A 24,777-nucleotide genomic window follows, 5' to 3' on the forward strand; every position below is an offset into this window, starting at 1 on the left:
AATGCAGTCTGCTGTTAACCACTGTCAGCTGCATTGCAAGACACAGCCTGTTCCTGGCATTTACCCGGATTAAACTGGCAGATTTTGGTGCCAAACTGGGCACCTAGCAAACAGCTCTGTCATACCACTGTAAAAGGTTCAAACGACAAACGAGGAGCAATTTTGTTCAAGGAATGGAGACTTCACACATAAAAAGATGTCAAACTGCATTCCGTGCAAGATTACGGACATGAATAAAGGCAGTGATGGAGCATGCTTCAACTAATTCTTCAAGGCCAGTGTCCTCTCCAAACAGCCATGACGACTTTCAGACCCAGCACACTGCCAAGAAGAGGCAAGGCACAAAACAAAGGTCTATGATAACCAGCTCCACAGCACTCAAGGTCTGCAACACCAAGGTAGCGTGGTCGGGCTACTTTCTCAACAGTGGCCCAAACCAAGAAAACTTGGCGCGGTGTATGAGCGGATGTGCTAAACGAAATACGCACGTTTTCTTTTGCCAGTCAGCTAGTTCATATGCAAACACTGCAATATGCATTCGTTTAGTCGGGATGACTTATCCAGTTGGGCGTGAAAGAATGAATGAAGAATATGACGCAAGCGAACCAGAAGCTCTGGAAACTCGAGGCATTCACACCGCGTTGTTCAGTAGCTGTCGACCCGGCTGTAGCAACAGACCCGAGATTTCGCCATAGCAAGAAATGAACCGAAAGCAATCACTGCAGGCTCGTCACGAGAAGTTGACGCCTTCGAGTGCACGGTGAAATGTTTCAAGCTGCTGCCATCAGCACCTGGCAACTACTTCGCACATTACCAGCACTAAAAGAAACCGAAAAGTGCGCTGCACTAGCGGGCCCCGGGGAACTCGGCGTAACTAATGGATTCTCGAGTTCGGCAACTACGTCACAAAGAAAAACCAAAACAAGGTTGTATGACCTGTACTGCGCGTGACGCACAGGGCAGATGTGGACGGCGAGATAATTGACCCTGGGAATGGCCTGTAGTCGTCGCCGAACTACGCGCGTTGCTTATCGCCCAACACATTCGGCCAAAGTAGGCGAACGCCTGCAGCGACTCAGCATTTAATGGAAGTAAATAAAGCTGGTTTCCATCAGGCCTACGCCGATTACAGGCGGTGCAGAAGCCGTCCTGTTCGAAACGGGGGTAAAAAGACTCCCTGCGCACTCGAGGCGGTCCAAGTGTTGCCTTACCGACATCCTGCTGGAAAGCGGAACTGGTCCCGAGGAACGGCATCTTCCCGCACGCCCAGAGTTGTCCGTGTCTCGGCTTAGTTCAACATTTTGGGCGACGACGGACGAGCGGGGCCCCTCAGGAAGCGTTCGCGGCGAACGCCTCTCTCGCTGGCGGCACGTAATCCGAGGCCTGTCGCTGAATTTCGCACGCAATGGCTCGGTCGGTGCGCCGAAGTAGCGCTGTAGTCAGCCAGAAAACGACGCACGGACACCGAGGCACCGAGGCAACTACGCGAGATCTTCCTCCGCTACCATTCACTTGCTTTCGCCAGAGACGATGATGTAACGCTTTCCCAGACGAAACCCAGATGGCACTAGCACTGCTGCAGTATTTAGCAATATATCTAAAAAAATACGTTGCATTCACTTACGTTACTGTAATAATATACGATAAAATAATATTTTATGTTTTTAGCACATAAATAGTGAAAACAGTTAGTTTTTGATACCAACAATTTACCGAGCTAACCTAATCAAACTTCGCCGTCCTTCACATCGACTATAATAATATACGTTAAAATAATATTTTATGCTTTTAGCACAAAAATAGTGAAAACAGTTAGTTTTTGATAGCAACAATTTACCGTGCTAACCTAACCAAACCTTGCCGTCCTTTGCATCGACACCATGATCAACTCTAGTTTCGTTTTAGCTTTTCTCGGGACGTCGGGACGTTGTTCGGCACAGCTGTTTGTGCGTGCGTTGCTGGCGCATATCTGATCCCGGTGGCGCAACCCATGGTGCGATTTGCCGTGCGCGGCGGTGACACGAAGGACTGTGCCGGCCAGACTCGTCGGCGTGCGACGACACGGGCTCGAAAGGTGTTGCCCGCCAGACCCGCTCGAAGGACGTGCGCGCCCGTCCCCGCCGCTCTCTTCGAAGGTCTCGAGCCGATCGCCGCTTCGTAACGTTTTTTTTTTTTCCTTCTTCTTCGCAAGCTCCCGGCTCTCTCTGACCTCGCCGTGCTGCCATAAACAAGCGGGAATATTTTCGAGTGCCGAAGCTTTTCGGCGGCGGGCGCCTGTCGAAAAGCTACGCGCTAAAGTTGCGGAGTTGTGCGTTGAAGATGGTTTCCGTTTCATCGGGTTTCGATACGCGAGGCGCAGGCGGATTGTGTGCTGCACGTTGCATAACCGCCTTGACAGCTTTTCTTTCCAAACTGAGACCTGACGCGTACGTCTTGAGAGTGTTTGCCCGCGAGCTTTTTGCATATATAAGTACATGATCAGTGTTTCGTGAACCGAAGCACGAATACAGCGGACAATTAAGATGCACCGAGTGTTAAAGATGCGCGTGATCGCATCGAATGCAATGCGCGCTAGTGCTGCTAGTGCTTGCGGGCGCAGCGTGGCTTGTTTGTTTCGTCTCGCGTTTAAGGTGTTGTGTTGACGCTTCGACAGCAATTGTGCAGTGTCGTAGTCGGTGACAGTGTGCTAGATATTTCTGTCGTATCAGCCGATGTGTGTAATGCCGTTGTAAGGCTCCTTTACAAAGTGCTCATTAAATAAGCTGAGGATGTAGATGCTGTGAATGTATCGCACTTCACATGCTGCTTTTTGTCAATTTCGAATTAAGGAGCTAAAAGCATTTTCTACATGTTCTGCTGATGTCAAAAAGTTTGGGTACTTTATGCTTGCTGTGAATACCTTAGGATTATCTTTTTGTGGACTATGTAGAACCACAAAAGCGCACCTCGTGAACAGGTGATCTTGATTTTTGGGCCACTATGCATGCATAATGATTGTGTCTTCTCAGGATCATGATCAAAGGGTTTCTTTGTTTGTCATGTCAGTGTGCAAAGTTTTTACATTTTGCTCTACAAATCTGCAAGGCTTTAAGTCTGGTGGTGGTAAAAATATCCGGTGTGTGCTGGAAACAAAACTTAATGGTCGGTCACAGAAGATGTATTTGAAATTTCAAAGCGAAACCTTTTTGTGGCTTGAGAAACTGTCGTGTAAGTTTTCTTGTGCTCAGGTTAATGAATAGTTTGTGATATAGCAGTACCAGATTAATATGACCTGGAATACTTCAAGGTAACAATAACCACCACCAGAAAAGTATAGTGTGTGTAAATTTGCTGTTCATTTCTATTAACATGCATTTTCAAAACTGGGAGTACGTCAACTGCCAGTATATGAACCATTGGTTCACGCAGCTCCATATGGCAGAAATATTGCTGCCATATCATAGCACTACCAGCTGCTCCACTGGAGTCAGATAAGCTGCTGCTAAGAGCAAAGCTAGTGTCAAATTAAATCCAGCCTCAGAAGGAATTAAATTTTTTGTGACAGGACTTTAGCAGTGTGGTTGCCAGTCTTATTGAGCATGTGTACAATGATATTGCATCAGACAGCCTGCTGTTAATTCTGTTTCGGCTTCAGTCTAGCTTTCACACAGTTAGAGCAGCAGTCACATTTCTTTGATGTCTTAATGCGAAAGCCAACAGATTAATTTCTTATGCTTTGAGGCTTTCTCCCTTTATAAAAAATCCTCTAGTAGTGCATATTCATCCAAAGTTTGCACTGTGCAAAAATTTTTGCTGTTTCTAAAAGAGCTCTATCTGTCACGGATTGTTGCAGCTGTTTTACTTGTCAGCATGCCTTTCTGCAGCTCATGTGAGTGTTTGTTGCATTGATATTCCTATGAACCTAGCATTTTACAGTGTGGCTGTCTATCATTGACCATCTCGTGGTTCTTCATTTGTGTCATCTGTGAATAGTCGCTACTTTCTCGAGGCACACGCTTTCTATCGAATGCGAGCTAGCTTTGCCACAGCTGAATAGACAGACGGATTTATTCAACATCTTGAGTATACAGTATCCAAAACATGGGAAAAGAGCCGAAGAAGCAGGGCTTGACGAGGCCCATGTTTCCTCTATCAGTACGGGCTACTGAATTTGTACAGGTCTATTAGCAAAGCGATTTGGCATTCCAACTATTAACACACATTATAAAAATAACACTTATAAGCCTAGGTCATGATTCAAGTAATATATGAAATAGGAATATGAGACACATCACAATTCACCAAAAATTATCCAAAAAATTACCTGAGTACAGAGCAAACAGCATAGAAGATTTTCCATGTAAAGATATAAGTGTTGAAAACTAACAAATCAAATTAAGATCGTCAAGTGAGCTGAGTAATGATGTTAACCGGTAGCTTAGTTACTGGGTGTCATAATTTTCGTGTTTAAGAGAATATTTTTCTCTTACTGAAGAAGGGTAGCATTTTATGCAGAAATGGCACATATATAAGTGTATTATTTTGTAAATTATGCTACAACAACCTGTGTTTTCTACTTGCAATGTTGCTGCTTGTTAACATGGCGTTATTGCTATTGGCATTTACACTTCACAGGCATACAATATGTTTGTGGTTGTTGAATTTATTTTATTGGCTTTTTGATTTCTAGGATAATTATGCAGTAGTACACAGTTCTCTGACAATCATTTTAATGAAATATGTGAATGTACTTTATGCCCTTATTCATTTCACTTATGTTTGCTTTAAATTTGAAGTTCTATTTGTTTTAAATAGTTAACAGTGCACACCTGAATTTCTGTTGTATTTCCTGCACTGCTGCTCTTAAAGGCCTTCTTTCTCCTGTTTCTTACAGGGCGCCATGAAGTACAGGACCAAAATATAAAAACTGGCTTTTATGAAACCCTTGGTTGTCTGTGCACCTCGACGAAACAAGAGTTGCAGCACTCCTGTCTTCAAATGAAGAAAGTTATGAGCATTCCGAGTGTAATAAGGTTCAGAATGCATGCTGCTCTAACTGCCAAGTTTCTTGTATTGGAGCCAGCTTTATGACATGCTTTAAATGCCTAGAGAAGCCCTTAACCAGCATTTGAGCACGACGATTCCGCGCATTTGGCAAGTGGAGTGCATCAAAACGCATTTAATTTGGTTCTTTAAAGCATCCACTAATTACAGATACTATGAAAGTAAGCTCATTAATTACAAGCAAAAATAAGCTCTCTATCATTCTTCACTTAACGAAACAAGTTGTGGGGCTAGTTGGTGAAGCATAGTTTCTCGAAGTTCTTTATAGCACTACAAAAAAACAAGGACACAGGAAGAAGTACACAGGACGCACACAGTACACAGAAGTACACAGTATGTTGGAGTCAGCACCCATCCTGCGTGCTTCTTCCTGTGTCCTTGTTTTTTTGTAGCGCTATAAAGAACTTCAAGAAACTATCATTCTTATTGAAGCTTCTGTCTGTCTGTCTTACGCTGTTGCAGAGCAATGTGACGTTGGCACCTGCTCACATCTGCACGGCTGTCTGTGCTGGGTGTGTCGAGAGCATGGCCACCCTGCACAACAGAGATCAATCGCAGCCTTGGTTGACAGGGAGTCCCTGCCACACAGTTACGTTGGGGAAAAGTGGAGGAGTGAATTTGAGTTCAGGAGGCTGTAAATGCTGAATATTATTCATTTAATTTCTCTGGTCTAGTTGCGTGCTTAGTAAAAAAATTGGGGAGGTGACATCTCTCAACGGGCCCTTTAGATTCCGACCACAGTGTGTTTCGGAGCTCCTTCAATGGCTGTACCAGATGAGAAAATGGCCCTGTGTCGTGGCTGGAAAATAAAGAGTTTTGGCATGCAACAACTGTTTCTAATGTCAGTGAGAAGCTTTTTCGTGTGAAAAAAATTGTGCACATGATGGCCTCACTGGGGTCTGCCCTTCCTGTTAAGCTCTGCCTACGCTTGCTCGGCCGTGGCTGGCACTTGTGCAGAGCCGGCAGTGGCGGCAACTGGAGCGGTGGCACTCAAGCGCAAGGGAATCAGCTGCTCATTGTGTAACACGGACCTGGTGACAGAAGACCAGTTGCGGGCGCACCGTTGCAGCGGCAAGCCCCCATCTCGGACACGGGGCCGCTATGCGTGCCGCTACTGCCGCTTCGCCAGCAACGACCGGCTCGAACACAGCCTGCACCAGACACAGCACCTCAAGGACAGGCCGTTCAGGTTCGCACCACCCCAGCAATCACTGAGCCTCTTTCGCATGTTTGTGCAAGTACTGTATACAGAACGTGCCAGTGTTGTGTTAAGCGGTTTCTTTCTCTTTATGCTCACCTTTGTGAAGTATGGATTACATATACAGCTTTGGCATTAGGTGCAGCTTACTTGATATACCCAGGCACTTTTGTTTCTTACTGGTGGAAAAGCTGTCACACCAAAGTTAGCTTTTAAAGGATCAGAGTGAGTATTCTTTTAATGCACTTCCCGAAAACAGTGCTATATTTCATTGCTCTTCAAAAAAAAAATTTAAAAGCTGCATCTGGGATGTTATATTGTCACGGGTCGTTCAGACGACGCGGGTCGAAGGCACGATGGGGGACCAGGACCACAGTAGCAGGTGCCAGAGACAGGACAAGCAGTCGCGGCCGGGCTCACGAGCGGGTTCTGCTGATCTTCTACCTCTTCACCGTCGATCGGCACCCAGCCGGTTGAAGAAGACGTTATGTGCAAAATGAGGGAATAATAATAACACACACGACACTGCTCCCCTCCCGAAAGGCGCATCGTCCCGATGCACAGAGAGGGAAAATTAAGGCTGAAAAACATGTGTAGAGCATGAAGAGTTAGGCCACGTGCTCCGAGCAGTCGCAGTACGCTTTCAGGCGAGCTACGTGAACAACTTCGGAGGCAGGCGGGCAGCGGGACGCCCGCGTTACGATCCGCAGCACTTCATAATTTAACTCGCCTATACGGCGAATCACTTCGTACGGGCCAAAGTATCGTTTCAGAAGCTTCTCGCTAAGACCACGGCGTCGAATCGGAGTCCACACCCACACTCGATCACCAGGGTTGAACTGAACATCACGGTGGCCTTGATTGTATCGGCGAGCATCGACTTGCTGGTGGGCTTGGATGTGAAGGCGGGCCAACTGTCGGGCTTCTTCCGCAAGTTGAGCGACGAGTTGAGCATCGGCGTGAGCGTAGACGTCTGGCTGGTGGGGCAGCATAGCGTCGAGCATGGTAACGACTTCCTGGCCATGCACCAGGCGAAATGGCGAAAATCCGGTGGTTTCTTGAACTGCAGTGTTGTACGCAAAAGTTACGTACGGTAACACTTCGTCCCAGGTTCGGTGCTCAATGTCGACATACATTGAGAGCATGTCAGCCAAGTTCTTGTTAAGGCGCTCGGTCAGCCCGTTTGTCTGCGGGTGGTATGTGGTAGTTTTGCAGTGGGCGGTGTGGCTTAAACTCAGTATCTGTGAAATAAGTTGACATAAATGCGGCACCACGATCAGTGATAAGGACCTCGGGGGCACCGTGTCGAAGAACGACGGACTCGACGAAAAACTTTGCCACATCCCAAGCCGTTGATGAGGGCAGAGCGCGTGATTCAACATACCGCGTGAGGTAGTCCGTCGCAACAACGATCCATCGGTTGCCCATTTGCCCCCCCCCCCCCCGATTGCGACCTTGGAAAAGGTCTGAGTAGGTCCATACTGATCTTCTGGAACGGACTGAGCAGGGGAATGATGAGGTGAAGGTGTCCTGCAGGCTTCACAGGTGGAGTCTTGCGCCGTTGACACTCGTGGCAGGTCCTGGTGTAATGGCGGACGGTCTTGTCAAGTTGTGGCCAATAGTACTTGGAACGTACTCACGCGAGCGTTCGACTGAACCCCAAGTGTCCCGAGGAGAGGTCATCATGAGACACTTCTATAATTTCATTGCATAGATCAGTGGGCACAACTAAAAGCCATGACCTCGGGCTCAGGGCAAAGTTCTTCTTATAAAGTACGTTGTCTCGAAGGCACAAATTACGTACTATGCGTACAAAAGGACGAGGAACTACGTCTCCTTGACCCTCCAAATGTGAGATCATGTCACGAAGGTCGGGGTCGAGTCGCTGCCGCGTCGCCATATCGTCGGTACTTAGAGCTCCTAAGATGATGTCAAAGTCGTTGTCCGTATCAGCAGGCGTGGATTCAACGGGAACGCGGGAAAGGCAGTCAGCATCAGTGTGTCTGCAACCCGACTTATAGACGATCGTAGCGTGGAATTCTTGCAGTCGAAGGGCCCACCGCGCAAGTCGGCCTGCAGGGTCCCTTAGATTGGTCAGCCAGCACAGAGACTGGTGGTCTGTTATCACCTGGAATGGGCGTTCATACAGATAGGGCCTGAACTTTGTGATCGCCCAAATTACTGCGAGGCATTCTTTTTCGGTGGTCGAGTAATTGGTTTCTGCCTTCGACAAAACACGACTGGCGTTTGCGATGACACGTTCGGTGCCGTTCTGGTGCTGGATCAAGACGGCCCCGAGGCCCGTGTTACTAGCGTCAGTGTGTACCTCTGTCGCGGCGTCCTGATCAAAATGGCCTAGGACAGGCGAAGCCTGCAGGAGTCGTTTTAGATGGTCAAATGCAAGCTGCTCTTCACTAGACCACTGGAATGGGACAGACTCCTTCGTGAGGCAGGTAAGCGGCGCGGTGATGTTTGAAAAATTAGGAACAAAGCGTCTGTAGTAAGCGCAGAGGCCCAGGAACCTCCGCACGGTGTTTTTGTCCAATGGTGTCGGGAAAGAAGTGACGGCGACTGTTTTATCGGGATCGGGACGAACGTCCTCATGACTGATGACATGACCCAGAAATTTCAGTTCGTCATAGGCAAACTGGCACTTCGTAGGCTTGAGGGTGAGGCCGGCGTTTCTGATAGCCTGCAGGACTGCTTTTAAGCGAACAAGATGTTCTTGAAACGTGCTGGAAAAAATGACCACATCATCAAGGTAGGCAAGGCATATTTGCCATTTGAGGCCGGTGAGCACGGTGTCCATAACGCACTGGAAGGTCGCTGGAGCAGTACAGAGTCCGAAGGGCATCACCTTGAACTCGTACAGTCCATCTGGGGTGATGAAAGCCGTCATTTCTCTGTCGCGCTCATCGACTTCTATCTGCCAATACCCACTTTTAAGGTTGATGGATGAAAAGTAACGGGCATGGCGCAGGCGGTCAAGTGCGTCATCGATGCACGGAAGTGGATACACGTCTTTCTTCGTGACTCTGTTGAGGCGCCGGTAGTCAACACAAAAGCGAAGGGTGCAGTCTTTTTTCTTCACCAGCACCACCGGAGTAGCCCAAGGGCTGTGAGATGGTTGGAAAATGTCATCGGCTGCGCACTTGATGTTGTATCGTTTCACGTTCTTTTAACGAAACACGATAAGGTGGCTGACGAACAGGATGGACATCGTCGTCAGTAATTATTCTGTGTTTTGCTATTGGCGTCTGGCGAACCCCAGCTGACGTAGAAAAGCAGTCGTGGAACTCGCCGAGCAGAGCGAGGAGCTCGTCTCTCTCCTGAGCAGAGAGTTTCGGGGCAATGCTGACACCTAAGGGAGGCACCGAGGGTTGGGGAGGAGGCGGACAAGGAGCTGCAGAGAGGGTCTTAGCAGCGACAGGGGCGCTGAGGCGCTCGATGAGGCCGATTACTGTGCCCTTGGTGAGGTGCTGCGGAACGCCTCAAAAATTGGTGACGAGGACTTGGGCGCAGCCAGAGTGAAGCCGCGTGACACCTCTAGCAACACCAACACCCCTGCCAAGGAGTAGCTGCACACTGCCTTCAAGAAGAACTTCGCCAGAGGCAACCGGTGCGGACTCGACCAGCAGAAACATACTCGAGTCAGGCGGCAAAGTGACGTGGTCCGCTAAGATGCGCGCCTCGGAGAACGTCGGCTCGGAGCTCGGCTGGTCAAAGGAAGGTCGACGAAGGGTGAGGCTGCAGTCGGTGAGGTCGATAACAGCGCCGAACTCACTCAGAAAATCCGTACCAAGAATAATATCTCTCGAGCAGCGCTGCAAGACGACGAAGGTAACGGGGCACGTGAGACCGTTAATCTCTACAGGAGAAGTGCAGCGGCCGACTGGGTTGACGAGGTGGCCTCCGGCGGTTCGGATTTGTGGGCCATCCCACTGCGTGAGTACCTTGCGGAGGCGGCGGGACAGCTCCCCACTCACAACGGAGTAGTTGGCGCCGGTGTCGACAAGGGCCGTCGTGGCGTGGCCGTCGATAAGTACGCAAAGATTATTTGTACACCGGGCGAGCAGAAGCGGCGAAAGCATCGGCGGATAGGTTGTCGTCGGTAGGTGAGGGGGAGCGGGACGTCGTACGTGGAGGATCTTTTACAGATTCGTGGTCGGCAATGCCACCTCCAGGCGTCGCCGGGCTTAGTTTTCCCAACGAGGAGATAGGCTTCCGCGGCGATCGCGAAGAGTGGAATCGCGCTGGGGCGAGCGAAACGCACGACGAAAAGGCCGCTCAGGTGGTGGGGAATGGCGCAAAAATTTCTCAATTTCACGAGGCTGCTCGCCGTACTTGGGACGGGGCGCATCTTGCCGGAATCCGCGAAGACCGAGCTCCCGGTAAGGGCAGCGGCGATAGATATGACCAGCCTGCCCGCAGTGGAAACATATCGGACGGTCATTGGCAGTCCTCCACGCGTCGGCTTTGCTTGGTCCACAGTGTTGGAAATGAGGGGTGTCGGCAGGTGCAGGAGACGGTGGTGACTGTGGAGCAGGGGACGGGCGGCCAACCATTGGCGGCAACGAACGACGGACGACGGAGGCGTACGTCACAGTAGGCTGTGCAGGCAGAGGGGTGACGGGGCAGCGAGGATAAAGTGCATGTTGCACTTCTTCTCGAACGACCTTTGTGAGGAGGGACGAAGATGTGCAATCGGTGGGTGGCAGATAATTCCGAAGTTCCTCCCTGACAACTTCGCAGATGACCTCGCGTAGGTGGATGGCATCGACAGGGTAAGCCGCCGGGTGGTCAGCGAGAAGGCTGGAAGTATTGGAAACTCCGGCAAGCCGACGGTAATGATCTGCTCTGGCTGCCAGGGCACGCTCGATGTTAGTCGCTTCGGCGATAAACTTGGCCATGGTTGTGGGAGGAGCCCGAACGAGGCCGCCAAAAATGTCGGACTTGACGCCTCGCATAAGAAAGCGCACCATCTTTTCCTCGGTGGCTCTGGGGTCGGCTCGGGCACTAAGCCGCAACACGTCTTCCACGAAACTAGTGACGGTTTCGTCGGGGCCCTGGAACCTGATTTGCAGGAGGTCTTCTGCGCGTTGGCGGCGATGCTGGTTTGCGAAAGTGTTTCGCAGCTGAGTCTTGCAGGTATCCCACGATGTAAGGGTGTGCTCGTGGTTCTCGTACCAGTGACGGGCAGTGCCGTCATGACAGAAATATAAGTTCTGCAGGCAATGTTCCGCAGTCCAGCCGTTTTGACGGGCCACGCGTTCATAGTTTTGAAGTCAGTCGTCGATGTCTTCGGAGGCTTCGCCACGGAACGGGACGGCGGAATGAGGAGCGACAGGGAGGTAAACCACGACGGGTGCGGGCGAAGAATCGGTCTGTTGGCCTTGGCTCACGGTGAATCGAGCCATGTGCAGTGCTGGCACAGACCTTGTGGTGAAATGCGGTAAGAGGCCGAATTCGGGCTGAGTCTTTGAAGTCGCCGACTGGCACAGATCTCGTCCTCCTCAGCAGAGGGGCGGCGGCCCGGGCTGGGAATGGGACTCTGCGAAGCGGGAGGTAGGGGATGACGTCGCATAAGATGGCACCTCCACCAGAATGTCACGGGTCGTTCAGACGACGCGGGTCGAAGGCACGATGGGGGACCAGGACCACAGTAGCAGGCGCTAGAGACAGGACAAGCGGTCGCGGCCGGGCTCACGAGCAGGTTCTGCCGATCTTCTACCTCTTCACTGTCGATCGGCACCCAGCTGGTTGAAGAAGACGTTAAGTGCAAAATGAGAGAATAATAATAACACACACGACAATATATTGCTGCTTGAGCTTAGCATGTAGCCTCCTGGAAATTGGGAGGTGTGCTCACTTTGACCACTGGAGCATGCTGTGTGTGACAGTCCTTCTTTTAGTCATGACAGTGCTGAAACTTGTTGCTTGCAGCTGCGGCGTGTGCGGCAAGGCGTTTGCACGCAACAGTGACCGCAACCGGCATGTCAAGATCCACACGGGAGTCCGGCCCTTCCAGTGTGACGTGTGCTCACGCAAGTTCCGCCAGTCGTGGCACCTCCAGTACCACCGCAGCACCCACAACGACTTCTGACACCCACGGCACAGGTACGCGACACAGTTGCCTATAACGGCACCATTCTGCAGGAACCACATAGGCCTAAGTAGGTTAATGTTTCAAGAACCACCAGTTCAGTTCATGCAGATATTTGCATTTCAGTACACATATGCTTGTACGGAGGCCTTGAATACATGCCTGCTGTCTGTAGTATACCAGAAATTACCATGTCACTAGGCTGTAAAGCTAAATGAGTTTGTACCTCACAAAGGGTGTTACGAAAACGTAGCTTTTTCTTTAAACATATATGTAGTCAATTAAAGAAAATTAAGGCTTTAGACCATAGCATAGTAGAAGTAAATGAAAGCCCTTTCATTAACTTATTTCAGTACAGTTACTTTTTCTTAATTTTAAATCATGCTATGCAGTAGTTGATGCCAGCTAGTCTCAGTAGAATATGGCACTGACATGGTTGTCAGTAGAAATTTGTGAATCAGCTGTAATTGGTACACTGTGTATGCGTTTTCCTTTTGACTTATTTGATGTGTAGTATCCTGTTAGGTTATGGTTATCAAGCTAATTAGTTTACTTAAAGATGCACTTTGCAATAGGAATGTCACATAGTCGTTTTACTCATTCAGTTGCTGCAAAATATTGCAAAGAAACATTCAGTAATGGGGAAAGCGATAAAAAAAAAAAATGTCTATAAAGTTTATAGACATTTACTTTTGCTCATTACTTTTTTCTGCGATATTGATTGTACAGAAAGCTACAAGCATACCCCCTTTGGTAGTCTTAATTGCCTAAAGAAATACAGTAGAATCATGGCTATACAAATTTTGGTATGATATGAATTTGTTAAATTCCCTGGACAAAGTGCACTGTCTGCAGTGTGCAGAATTTCTTTGCCGCTATGATGATACGAACAAACCTACCCATGGGTTGTGCCTATGTGGTGTGCAATGTATGTTCCCTTCATTCCTTCCCTCACAGTGTAGTTGAGGTGGACAGGACATGAGACTGTTACTGCACCTTTCCTCTCCTCATAACCAGCTTATAGTTCCTCGTTCTGCATAGCTTCCACAGTGCTCGATAGCACACAACACTTGCTCCAGGGGACATCATACCCCAAACTATTGCTTTGATAAAAGAAAGACGTAGCTGCAAGCAGAAATCGGTAGCAGAATGAGACGAGATCGTTGATCAGCTGTACAATGCCAATACCAAAGCAAGTGATGTGAAGGGAGTCGATAACCTACTTAATGACAATCAATGAGTAGGACTTGGGTGGTCCTAGCAAACGCTCCACACCAAACAATTGAGGAAGCAGAGGCTGGTCTTCAAGTGGCACAAGAGGCTATTTCATGCATTGCAGCACGGTTTGATGCAGAGGTGGTGGCTGGAAAAAGAAGCCACAAAAGCACTGCAGATCCAAGTGGTTGAACTGAAGCAGGCTTTGGAGAGAGTCTGTCCAGAATAAACGTGCACTCAACACTGACCCCCACCCTGGCCAGCAGTCGAACTGTGAATGAGGCTCACACTAGTCTCTGCTTGCAGGCCCATTATGAGAGGCCAATGATGTGGTGGATGGGCCAGATGAATGTACAAGAGGCACTCATCCGCTCTGTGTGGAAGCAAAGTTAGTGCAACATCTCAAGACACATTTTACTGCAGCCAGCCTGTGACAAATCAAACTCAAAGTTTGCCAAGAAGTTGGTCATATTGTGTGGAGTTCAGATTAAGTGGAGCCTTTATAATACTGCTGGTGTTCAGTTCAAATTAACAAGAGCTCACTCCTCACTTGCTTCAGTTCTTGTAATATTTTCCACTACTACCGCTCAGTTAGGCTAGAAACCAGATGCATATATAGGCACACGAACCTAAAGCAGATACGACATCCTGCAGCTTTCCTAGTGGAAGCATATCATTGCCAAGTTATGACATTGCAGTGTTTGTAGTTGTGCAGATGAAAATTGCTGCACATGTGTTGTAATGATGAAGTTCTACCTAAAAGCAAAAGCAGTAATTCACTGCTTTCCAAGACGTTGCTGAACTGTAGGTCTCAGCAAACTGAACTTAGTTCATTTGAAAGTCAATGCATGGAATGCAATCGCATCTTGGCAGCTAGAGGATATTGCAAAAGTTTGTTTATCTGAAAATTTTGATTTAGTGGTGTTTGTCCAAGTGCCATTTCATTGTATTGAAGTTTGAGGAAGAGCTTATTAATATGAGTGTGACCAATCGGAGAGATGTCATTTTTTTTACGAAGCTACAGTTGCACCAAGATGCAGAATGTACGCTTGCGACACTATGTCTGCCCTTTATGATGACTCCAGTATTGTTTCAGAAGTTAGGAATCTGAAATTTTCATAATAACAGTTGTGTGCACGGCTGCCCGTGTTCGTGAGTTGCCGTGCCCGCATCCCGGTGTTTCCCACCAGTGAACATTTTCTATTTATTGCAGCACTACAGCTGAAGCATGCATTGCCGCATGTAAACTGACTGCATAAATTTTTTTCTGCCTTGAAGTTGTGGTAGCACATAGCTGCATTGTATGTTTTTTTGTTATTTCATTGCTTGCATCCGTATGTGTAGCTCAGTATACACTGCCAAGCAGTGGCACTGCTACTCGTTGCCTTGTGCAGGTTTCTCATGTCGCAAGTCGTGGCACTGCTGACAGAGATCTGAGCGACCTACAGGTCGTCTTGCGGCATCTCTTCGTCATGGGGCCACTCCACAAAGTGACCGCTGCTTCTCTAGACTGACTTCTGCCAGTCCCATGCTTCTCACGATCTCGGTCACTTGTGCTGCATGCGCCCCTATAGGACACCTCCATGCATGCATGCAGTGGAGCTCTGAACGTGCGGATCCACCAGTGTCATACAGGGTCTTGCATGCATTTTGTACCCCTGGTCAAAATGCAAATGTTGACCTGCAATTGGGGGTGAGTGTGTCCTGTTTTTTGTGAAGGCAGAAACCAGTGAGCACGCAGTGGCTGCCGCAATGTTGCAGTGCTACTTCTGTCTGCTCCTGACTCGTGCAGAAAATGGGCACAGTCAACTCCAGCAGCTTGCCTATACTCCGTTGTGTCCGCTTGCATAATACTATATCGGAGGGTTGCTTGCCTAAACTGTTGGACTTTTGGCACTGCTGCCTCATGCAGAGATCGCCATGCACACGTGTTCTGCATCACTGTGTATAGGCACTCTCAATAGACACTGTGCTTGCTAGCACGTGTGAACAAGGCTTAGCACCAGAAATGATGAAATTCCTTCAAAATGTCATGACCAGTGTGAAAAATTGACTTCCTGCAAATCAACTGAGTGGTGCAAAACTAGTACCAGAAGGACAGTTAACGTGGTGGTACAGCCACAGTGAAAGCCAGTGCCAGAAACCCAGCAGTTGCTTCTAATGTCATTCGCAGAGTGATTACAGTAGCCAAGTACTGCATCACCAGTGCTATAAAGTGCAGCACTGCCTTGCCACAGCAGAGTAGTCTAGTGTGGGCGTGGGTGGCACTAATACACACCATGACCAGTCAAGATTGACCTGGTTTGGTTCTGGTATTGTGCTTAAGTGTGTAATTTGCACCAAAGAAGGAAAACTTTTTGCAACGGCTATACCCTGTACCGTATGCTTTCCGAAGAAGAGCAATGTTCACGTGCATATGGAAAGACACCACCGAAAGCATTGTAAAGCCTAGCTGGTTAGACTCCATTTAAAGTGGCGATTCCTTATAATCTCTCCTGTGCTAGTGCCTTGCAAGAGGCTTTTGCTCCAGTGAGCATGTGTGGCTTTAAAGGAGGTTAGCTCCCAGAAATGCTCTCAGACCTTTCGCTTTCTATCAAGAGTGAGGAAGCAACAATGGTGGCTGCATCACACCTTTGTGAGAGCACCCGGTCCCAGACCCACCAGAATAACACTCTGGTCAACCGGTGAATGCAAAAGTTTTTGGTTGTGAGGTTCTGCAGCGCCTACCATATCAACAGTGGATGCAGTGCGCTACACAGAAACTCCCTGTGTTACCTGTTGCTGCGAAAGAGAACTGGCCTAAGCAAGCTGCAACTGCAAGTGATAGTAGTAGATTATCAGTGTATTTGAAAGTATAGAGGAAAAAATTTAAAAGAAAACAAGAACCGGATAGCATGTTCCATTTACATATTTTCTCCCTGTTTTTGCATGTGCACACTTATGATATGTCAGTAGCCAGCTTAGCATACTCTCAGCATTGAGGTAGCTCAGAGGTGAGCGTTCTCATCATCGAGAGCTCTCATCCTTGTTTGCTATGAGTAGGCAAGAATAAAGTGGATGAGGGGCTCATTACAATACATACAATATAAAGTCATAATTACACTTCTTCATGCTCTTCCCGGTTTCTCCGTTCCAATATACTCTTGCATGCTGTCTCGCACACACTGCTGGACAGTGTCTTGGCAGCCTGATACTGCAAGTGTGTGGCATCAAAAACTAACCGAGTTCTTTACTGCTACACTTTATTGCTATTTGAAGATGTGAAAAAACAGTTTGTCTCCTTTATAATAATTTGTGCATCTGCAAAACACCGATAGTCCTTATTTATGTGCTCATATATATTTCTCATTTGTAATCGCAGGCCTTCTTAATAGTCTGCTCTTGGAAGCAAAAGCCTCTGCTGGGTGAACGCCTTTTACTTTTGAAATTTCTGCCATCAGAAGTTAATAAGTGATGCAGTACTGCGATACCAAAGTTAATTTTTAAAATTTAAACTCAGCAAGAGTATCCAGCCTTTCTGTCAGTACCATGGGTGAAACACCATTTTCAAAGATTATCTGTGCCATTCTTTAGGTTTGTACATGAGACCAAATGCTTTTTAAAAGCAATGGCAAAAGCAGTGGCTCTGTGTTTCTTATCAATTGACTGTACATCAGTGCTGCAGTGCACTCCGTGGTGTTTTCCTCATGTCTTATCGGCAATCTCTCTCAGAAAAGCGAGAGCATTGAGGAAGTATGCATTTCCTCCATGGCGAAGGTGCCACCTCAAAGAATCCTACTCTAAGTGTAGTTCCAACATCGAAAGTGTTGTTTTGTGCTGGTCAGTGGAGTCTAGAGCATCACTTTTTATTGGACTAGTGGCAGACACCACCAAAAGTAGTGTACTCTTGTGACAAGATGTCCTCTAGGGAGTTGGAAGTCACTCCGTATTATACAAAGCTTTTGTCCTGAGGCAAAGAACAGTGTTCATGCTATCATGTATAGAGTTCTCTGCAGTTAACGCAGCACAGCAGTGGTTCATTTCGTTTCAAAGTAATTGGCTTTCCTTTATTCAGCATTGGTAGAGCGAGCTAGTGACGTGTTTGATACTGTTCTGGTTTTACCAGCTTAAAGGAGAAGTCCATAGCCCCGCCCGCCCCTTTGGACATTCACAGAACACGGTGCATGTACTCGAGTTTCCAAGAAGGCATGCATGTCCTAAAGTTTTTCTGCCTCATTTGTTTTCCTTCCTGGCTAGTCTCTCCTTTAATGCTATTGCGTTAAAGGATCCTTGCTCCATAAAATCTGGTGTTGACGTCAGCATTGAGGGCTAGCCAGGTGGGCCACTTAGGTCACCAGACCTTGTGGAGAGCTCAAAAACCTGCACACCAGGGCAGGTGGAAGTTAGGTTAATGATTCGTCGCTGGGGAAAAGCAACCTGGGCTGCGTAAGGCCCACTGCTGGGAGCTCTTGCCATTGCGATTGCAGGGCAGTGGCGCATCGCTTAACCGCTGCACCACTGCATCAGGAGGGGTATGAGGACTCCAAGGGATCTATGAATGTAAAGTAGAGAATGACATTCTGCATATATGAGATGAAATCCGGCCCACCGCTGAGAGCACTTGTGATTACAGGGCAGTGGCGCATCGCTTAACCGCCACACCACTGCACCAGGAGGGGTATGAGGACTCCCAGGGATCTATGAATGTAAAGGAGAGAATGACATTCTGCATATATGGAAAGAAACCCGGCCCAACACTGGGGGCGCTTGCGATTGCAGGGCAGTGGCGCATCGCTTAACCGCCGCACCACTGCACCACGAGGGGTATGAGGACTCCCAGGGATCTATGAATGTAAAGTAGGGAATGACATTATGCATATATGGAAAGAAACCTGGCCCAACACTGGGAGTACTTGCCATTGCAGGGCAGTGGTGCATCGCTTAACCGCCTCACCACTGCCGCACCACTGCACCAGGAGGGGTTTTAGGACTCCCAGGGATCTATGAATGTAAAGTAGAGAATGACATTCTGCACATATGGAAAGAAACCCAGCCCTCCGCTGGGAGCACTTGCCATTGCAGGGCAGTGGCGCATCGCTTAACCGCCGCACCACTGCACCAGGAGGGGTATGAGGACTCCCAGGGATCTATGAATGTAAAGGAGAGAATGACATTCTGCATATATGGAAAGAAACCCGGCCCAACACTGGGGGCGCTTGGGATTGCAGGGCAGTGGCGCATCGCTTCACCGCCGCACCACTGCACCACGAGGGGTATGAGGACTCCCAGGGATCTATGAATGTAAAGTAGGGAATGACATTATGCATATATGGAAAGAAACCTGGCCCAACACTGGGAGTACTTGCCATTGCAGGGCAGTGGTGCATCGCTTAACCGCCTCACCACTGCACCAGGAGGGGTATGAGGACTCCCAGGGATCTATGAATGTAAAGTAGAGAATGACGTTCTGCATATATGGGAAGAAACCGGGCCACTGCTGGGAGCACTTGCCATTGCAGGGCAGTGGCGCATCACTTAACCGCCGCACCACTGCACCATAAGGCATATGAGGACTCCCAGGGATCTATGAATGTAGAGAATGACGTTCTGCATATATGGGAAGAAACCGGGCCACCGCTGGGAGCACTTGCGATTGCAGGTCAGTGGTGCATCGCTTAACCGCTGCACCGCTGCACCAGGAGGGGTATGAGGACTCCCAGGGATCTATGAATATAAAGTAGAGAATGACATTCTGCATATATGGGAAGAAACTGGGCCACCGCTTTTGCCATTGCAGGGCAGTGGCACATCGCCTAACCGCCGCACCATTGCACCAGGAGGGGTATGAGGACTCCCAGGGATCAATGAATGTAAAGTAGAGAATGACATTCTGCATATATGGAAAGAAACCTGGCCCACCGCTGGGAGCACTTGCCACTGCTGGGTAGTGGCGCATCGCTTAAGCGCCGCACCACTGCACCAGGAGGGGTATGAGGACTCCTAGGGATCTATGAATGTGAAATAGAGTGTGACATTGTACATATATGGAAAGAAACCCGGCCCACTGCAGGGAGCACCTGCCATATCAGGGCATTGGTGCATCACTTAACCGCTGCACCACTGTGCCAGGAGGGGGTATGAGGACTCCCAGGGATCAATGATTGCAGAGAGTGACATTTTGCATATATGGGAAGAAATCCATTATGCTATCTTGTCAGACCCTTAAGGCGGATCATTAGTGTCCCCTCCAATCTTTATTGTAATATAAATTTCCACCGCTTAGAACCGCCATCTGGCAAGCAGTGTAGTTGCGTGGATGGCCTTGGGTGTGAATCAGTAAAACTCCATGTTGTGCCTGTTGTTCTATGCTTTTGCTTAATTTTGTTTGCTTCCTCTTCTAGTTCTTTTCTGGAGGGGCTTACGTGCCAATTTAAAGCAGGCCACTGCAGTTGGGCACACTCTGTGCTGGCTAAGGAGCATTCTGTATGAAATTTACATGAGATGTAAGCAGGTCACTGGTTTCAATTTCTAAAATAATTTGCAACTGTTAAAATGGCCTGGTTTGTAATTGGCTGCGGCGGCCAGGCCATGTTTCGATGAAGGCGATATGTCAGTTAGAGGTCCCCAGGTGGTCTAATAATCGAGCACCTTCACTTCAGCACCTCTTTCTTCCTTTCCTCTTTCACTTCATTTATTCCTGTCAGGTGTCCACCCAGATGTGAGACAGTTACTGCACCATTTCCTCTCCTCAAAAACCAATTTCCTGTTCATATACACTCTTAACAGAAAGGAGTAAAAATGGAGTGAGTTTCCTCTAGCACACTCCCTTTCATAAAAGGAAATACACTAGAGGACTATTTTTACTCCCATGTAGGTATAGTCATGATTAGACAGTATTGTTACCTTTCCTGTCCTCGTTTTAGTCTTAGCGGCACAGTTGAAAGGCATTTCACATCTGCTTTTAAAGTCTTTTGCTGGTGGTAACCACATGTTCAAACCAAGAAGCAACATCACTGCTGCAACAGTCCTAAAGATAGGGTAAAAGGCTGGATGATGGATGTCGCACTGCGGGTGAGTTATACCACCAACTGGTAGTGCACTCAGGAAAGCTGGCCGACATTTAATTCAATAGGAGCCAGTTTGATACCTCGGCTTATGAGTCCTTCTATGGAAACATCAGCCAACCTATTCAAGGCACTTCGATTTGGTTAAACTTAACTTCCAACTGCCGCAAGACTGCCACAAGTGCATTAGGATCATTTACAAATCAATGTGCGCTGCATCTGTTGTGGGGACAGCTCTATATTATTTCACATCTTACTTTTCTTGGTGACGTACCAGGATTTTCACAGGCTAGGAACCGATCTCCATGGTGGTATTAAAAGGACAAAAAATTGGGGGGACAGTTCAGCTCCACCTTTAAATGCACAATGCGATAGTGTTAATGCGTCCCAGCAGCGGCTCTTCTTGCAGACACAGACACCGTATCCATATTATGTGAAAGACCACATGACTTACATATAAAGCCCCACTTTAACCATGCTGTACGAAAGTGGTTGTGTGGCTTATGGGTAGCTTGTCTGATTCATAACCTAAGGGTCAGGGGTTTGATTCCGGACTAATTATTCCAATTTTCTATTCAGTGCAATCCATTTACTTTACATACTTACATGTCCTAATGATGTTTGAGTCATGTTGAGACCTTCTATTCACCAGTTTGTAAAGTTTAATCACTTCATATCCACCGCTTCACATGTGACGTAGCCACCTTTTTGACCAGTCCGAATCTTTCGCTCACAGCAATCACAATAGACGCCACCAGATTTTCTGCTGAGTGGGTCCCTTAAAGTTCAGAGGGACACCTAATTACATTTTGAAGCTGTTGATATCTTTGCCAGATGTGACTGGTGGGGCTTGAAAGACCCAGGTTGCCTTCCTGTACACCACCATCACTGTACACCGCCACATCTGCTGCCTGCCACCTGAGAGTTATGTGACGCCACTTCTTTTCCCGATGAGGCTTTTAATGCTGTTGCATTAGGAGGGCTGGGGGAGATGAAGGCACCTTGCTGATTTGATTTATGGCATTTAACATCCCAAAGCGACTCAGGCTATGAAAGACGCCGTAGTGAAGGGTTCCAGAAATTTCGACCACTTGCGGTTCTTTAACGTGCACTGACATTGCACAATACACGGGCGTCTAGAATTTCGCCTTCATCGAAATTTGACCGCCGTGGCCGGGACTGAACCTGCGTCTTTCGGGTCAGCAGCCGAGTGCCATAATCACTGAGCCAGCAGCGGCTGAAGGCATGCACCTTGCATCATTCTTAAGAGGAGCTCATCTGTATCGATACTCCGTATCCAAGTGTCTTGGCACTTGGCTCCTTCTTTTGCCATTTTAAGTTGACAGCAGAGAACTCTGTAGGCACAAAGTCCACAAAAACTGATGTTTTCTTTACCTTTTATAGTGGTGTACATTTTATGGCATCGTCATGCAGAAAGTGTCTGTGAGGTCTTAATGCATAGCTGTGCAGCGCTACTTTGTTGTCATTGTTGTCCCTGTTTGCTAGTGTGTTGTATTTATTGCTTCTAGGAACGTAATCAGCGACACTGTGGTGTTTGTGTGAAACTGCAAAGAAGAGTGTTGCTGGTCACCACAAAGCTGGCAGGTGTGGTCACACAATCACGACCTGCACTGATGTTGATGATGACTAGTTCTTGTCACGTTCTGTCTAGTCAATACTCGGTGTGATACTGCCACAAAGAAAAACCTGTGCTGTCTTTAGAACTAAGCAGCCTGCAGAGCAAAACTTGATTGGGTCAAGCAGGCATTGCAGTCAGTGCACATGCAACACAGTGGGCTGTATTGGCACTGTCAAGAGATGTTCCTAGCAATGTAGGCTGCATTGTTTATCGCACTGATTCTGTTGCTCGCCATTTTGCTTTTCTCCAGACGTAGGGGGAATGCACTCAACCGAAACGCAGTTTGTTGTGCTGAATCATACCTTTGCCTCCGCAGAGTATGCATAATGTGGCAGCTCATTAGTTTTGGCTACTGAACCTAGGTCCTGTGATGTTGTTTCCCTGTTATTTAGACTTTTTTTGTCAGTGACACTTGTTCATGAAAGTGTACTGGCTTACTACACTGCTGTTCTGTTTACCTTGTTGCAATATTCTTGGTCTTCTCTCAGAGTGTTCATGTAGTTGTGGATTCAACAAATTTTTAAGACATATAGTTCAAGTACCTGTCAAATATGTTCAAAGTTTGAAGAAATGTTTCTTGGCAGAAAAATGCTGTAAAAAATTTGTGTTGAATATAGGCTGTTGTTGAAGAAATGGAGAACCCATCTTTCTTTTTTGAATGCACATTCTAACTTAGTAGCACACCTACATGCTTTAGGTTGAACGATATAGAAGGAAGCTAGGAATCATGATGACATAACTGTTTGAAGAGATGAGCACAAAAGTTCTTCTCTTTCCTGAGGGAATTCAGTATTAGGCGCAGCACATTTGCATCACAAAAGCTCTGCGTTGCTCAGAAATGCACTTGTTCAAAACTGCAGACGCATGCCCTCTGCCTGCCTACCCACAAGTTGTACCACGAGACACCATTTCTGAGTCACAACAAGTGAGCTGCTAGCGTCCTTCGTCACAAGTGTCGGCATGCGATCTCTTTGTGTTTGTTAGTTTCATCAAACATTGGTTATAGGGACTTCTGTTATAGTGGGAAAGTCGTTGTTTCACTGAGTATTATTATTATTCGCACACACCACGAAAGATGTCGGAATATGTTAACCCAGTCGTCACTGCAACGCTCATTTCCAAAAGTGAGGAAAAGAATCCCAGTTTTTTTCTTTTTCTATTTATTTGTTGTCGAGAAAATAATGAGATTTCTTTGCTGTTGGGAAAATCGCAAATACGTTATGTGAGAAACTTGCTCAGTGTAAGTCACTTGAAAAAAAGTGAAATGATGCAAAGGAGCACATCAGAAATTTCAGATGTGCAGTTTGCCTCATCACCAAGAGTAAGTAGTGCCAAGATTAGAGAGTAAGCATGGAATGCATTGCAGGAAAGACGTAGCATCACATTCTAGGATGGGTCTTAAAAGGTGGTAGCTGCCAGTCTTGTACATGTTACAGTAAATAAGTAACCAATTACACTTACCCCATCTGAAATGTAACTGATTATAGTGGCCAATCACAGCCCCAGAAAAGTAACTGAACTATTATCAGAGAAGAAATCAATTAATATTACATTATTTTCTTTCTAACATTTATTGCAATAACACAATAATAAGATTACTATGAACTACTTTGGCTTGCTTGATGTTCTGTTACACATTAATTGTCAAGTGTGGTTCTTTTTCGAAGTTTTCGCTAATTTTCCCACGCTTCCTCGTGGAGAGATGAGCTACATTGAACACTCTTTCAATGTATGCGCTGGAGGAAAAGGCAGTACTATAACATATGAACACCTTGCACTCCAGCTCATAGTTGCACATTGCTTCGATGCTAGCATCCAAGTCCCCTGTGAAGTGCCGCACTTTCTTGTTGCTCGGTGCTTTGCGTGTATGTCTTTGAGTTGGGTGTTGTGGAAGGCAGGTTGTGGAGCCATCTGAGGGAACGAAGAGTCCATTGCAGAGCGGTCACATGATATTTCTCGGGACAATAACTGCCGTAGAAGATGGTGGTGACCCGGTTGTGGTCCAGCCATGATCGCGTGCTGTGCTTCTGCGCAGCTGGTCAATTGTTGTTGTTACTCTGTCATGAAGGAAACATCCCCATATGCGCTGTCAGGTTGACGTTCTCAAAGTTATATATACCGTTGGCTACAAATTGTTTTTGGAAAAATGCGACTGATTACCAGTAGTCAATTACAGCCAGGAAAAAGTAACCGAATTTCCCAAAACATTATCGTTTGGAAAATAAAAACATTCTAAGAACAATTACGATACTCCTTAATGCAAAATTTGAGTGTAGCTCTGTAGGTGCTTCAATTTTGTGATATATATTGAGGTAAAAAGTTTGAGAGGTACATGTATGTATGCACAGTTACAAAGCACTCTTCATTTTCCATGTTCAAACTAAACCATAAACCAATCAAGTAACGCTCCTCTGCCAGTCATTGATTGTCGTGAAGATGGCTCTGTGGTTGGAGAAATGAATGGAGATATGTTCAACCTGCTGCACCAGTGCATGCATGGTTCATAAGCAGACGGTTTATACTAGGAAGACAACGT

At 47.3% G+C, this 24,777-nt stretch overlaps 1 protein-coding gene and 1 long non-coding RNA gene across 6 annotated transcripts in view; one reads left to right on the top strand and one right to left on the bottom strand.

The window, feature by feature from the left end:
- Positions 1-1,518, bottom strand: part of Stam (signal transducing adaptor molecule) — a 48,997-nt gene extending 47,479 nt beyond the window's left edge. Inside the window, exon 1 of one of the 2 annotated variants that reach the window (XM_077660969.1) lies at positions 1,212-1,518. In XM_077660969.1, coding sequence (XP_077517095.1) covers positions 1,212-1,254 — 43 coding nt within the window. In that variant the 5' untranslated portion in view covers positions 1,255-1,518. The remainder of the gene's footprint in view (positions 1-1,211) is intronic. The other variant, XM_077660970.1, reaches the window with a different exon arrangement.
- A 158-nt stretch (positions 1,519-1,676) lies between these two features.
- Positions 1,677-22,874, top strand: LOC144127952 (uncharacterized). 4 transcript variants are annotated; one of them, XR_013313640.1, is made up of 4 exons: positions 1,677-3,868; positions 4,874-6,232; positions 12,185-12,358; positions 14,954-22,874. It is a non-coding gene; the product is annotated as an uncharacterized LOC144127952 (long non-coding RNA). The 4 variants fall into 4 exon arrangements; XR_013313642.1 differs by having other exon boundaries at positions 1,677-2,135; XR_013313641.1 differs by having other exon boundaries at positions 1,892-5,012; positions 6,001-6,232; positions 14,954-15,182.
- Positions 22,875-24,777: the final 1,903 nt, after the last annotated feature.

Source organism: Amblyomma americanum, chromosome 4 (genome assembly GCF_052857255.1).
Source record: "Amblyomma americanum isolate KBUSLIRL-KWMA chromosome 4, ASM5285725v1, whole genome shotgun sequence".
Taxonomy (NCBI): Eukaryota; Metazoa; Arthropoda; class Arachnida; order Ixodida; family Ixodidae; genus Amblyomma; species Amblyomma americanum.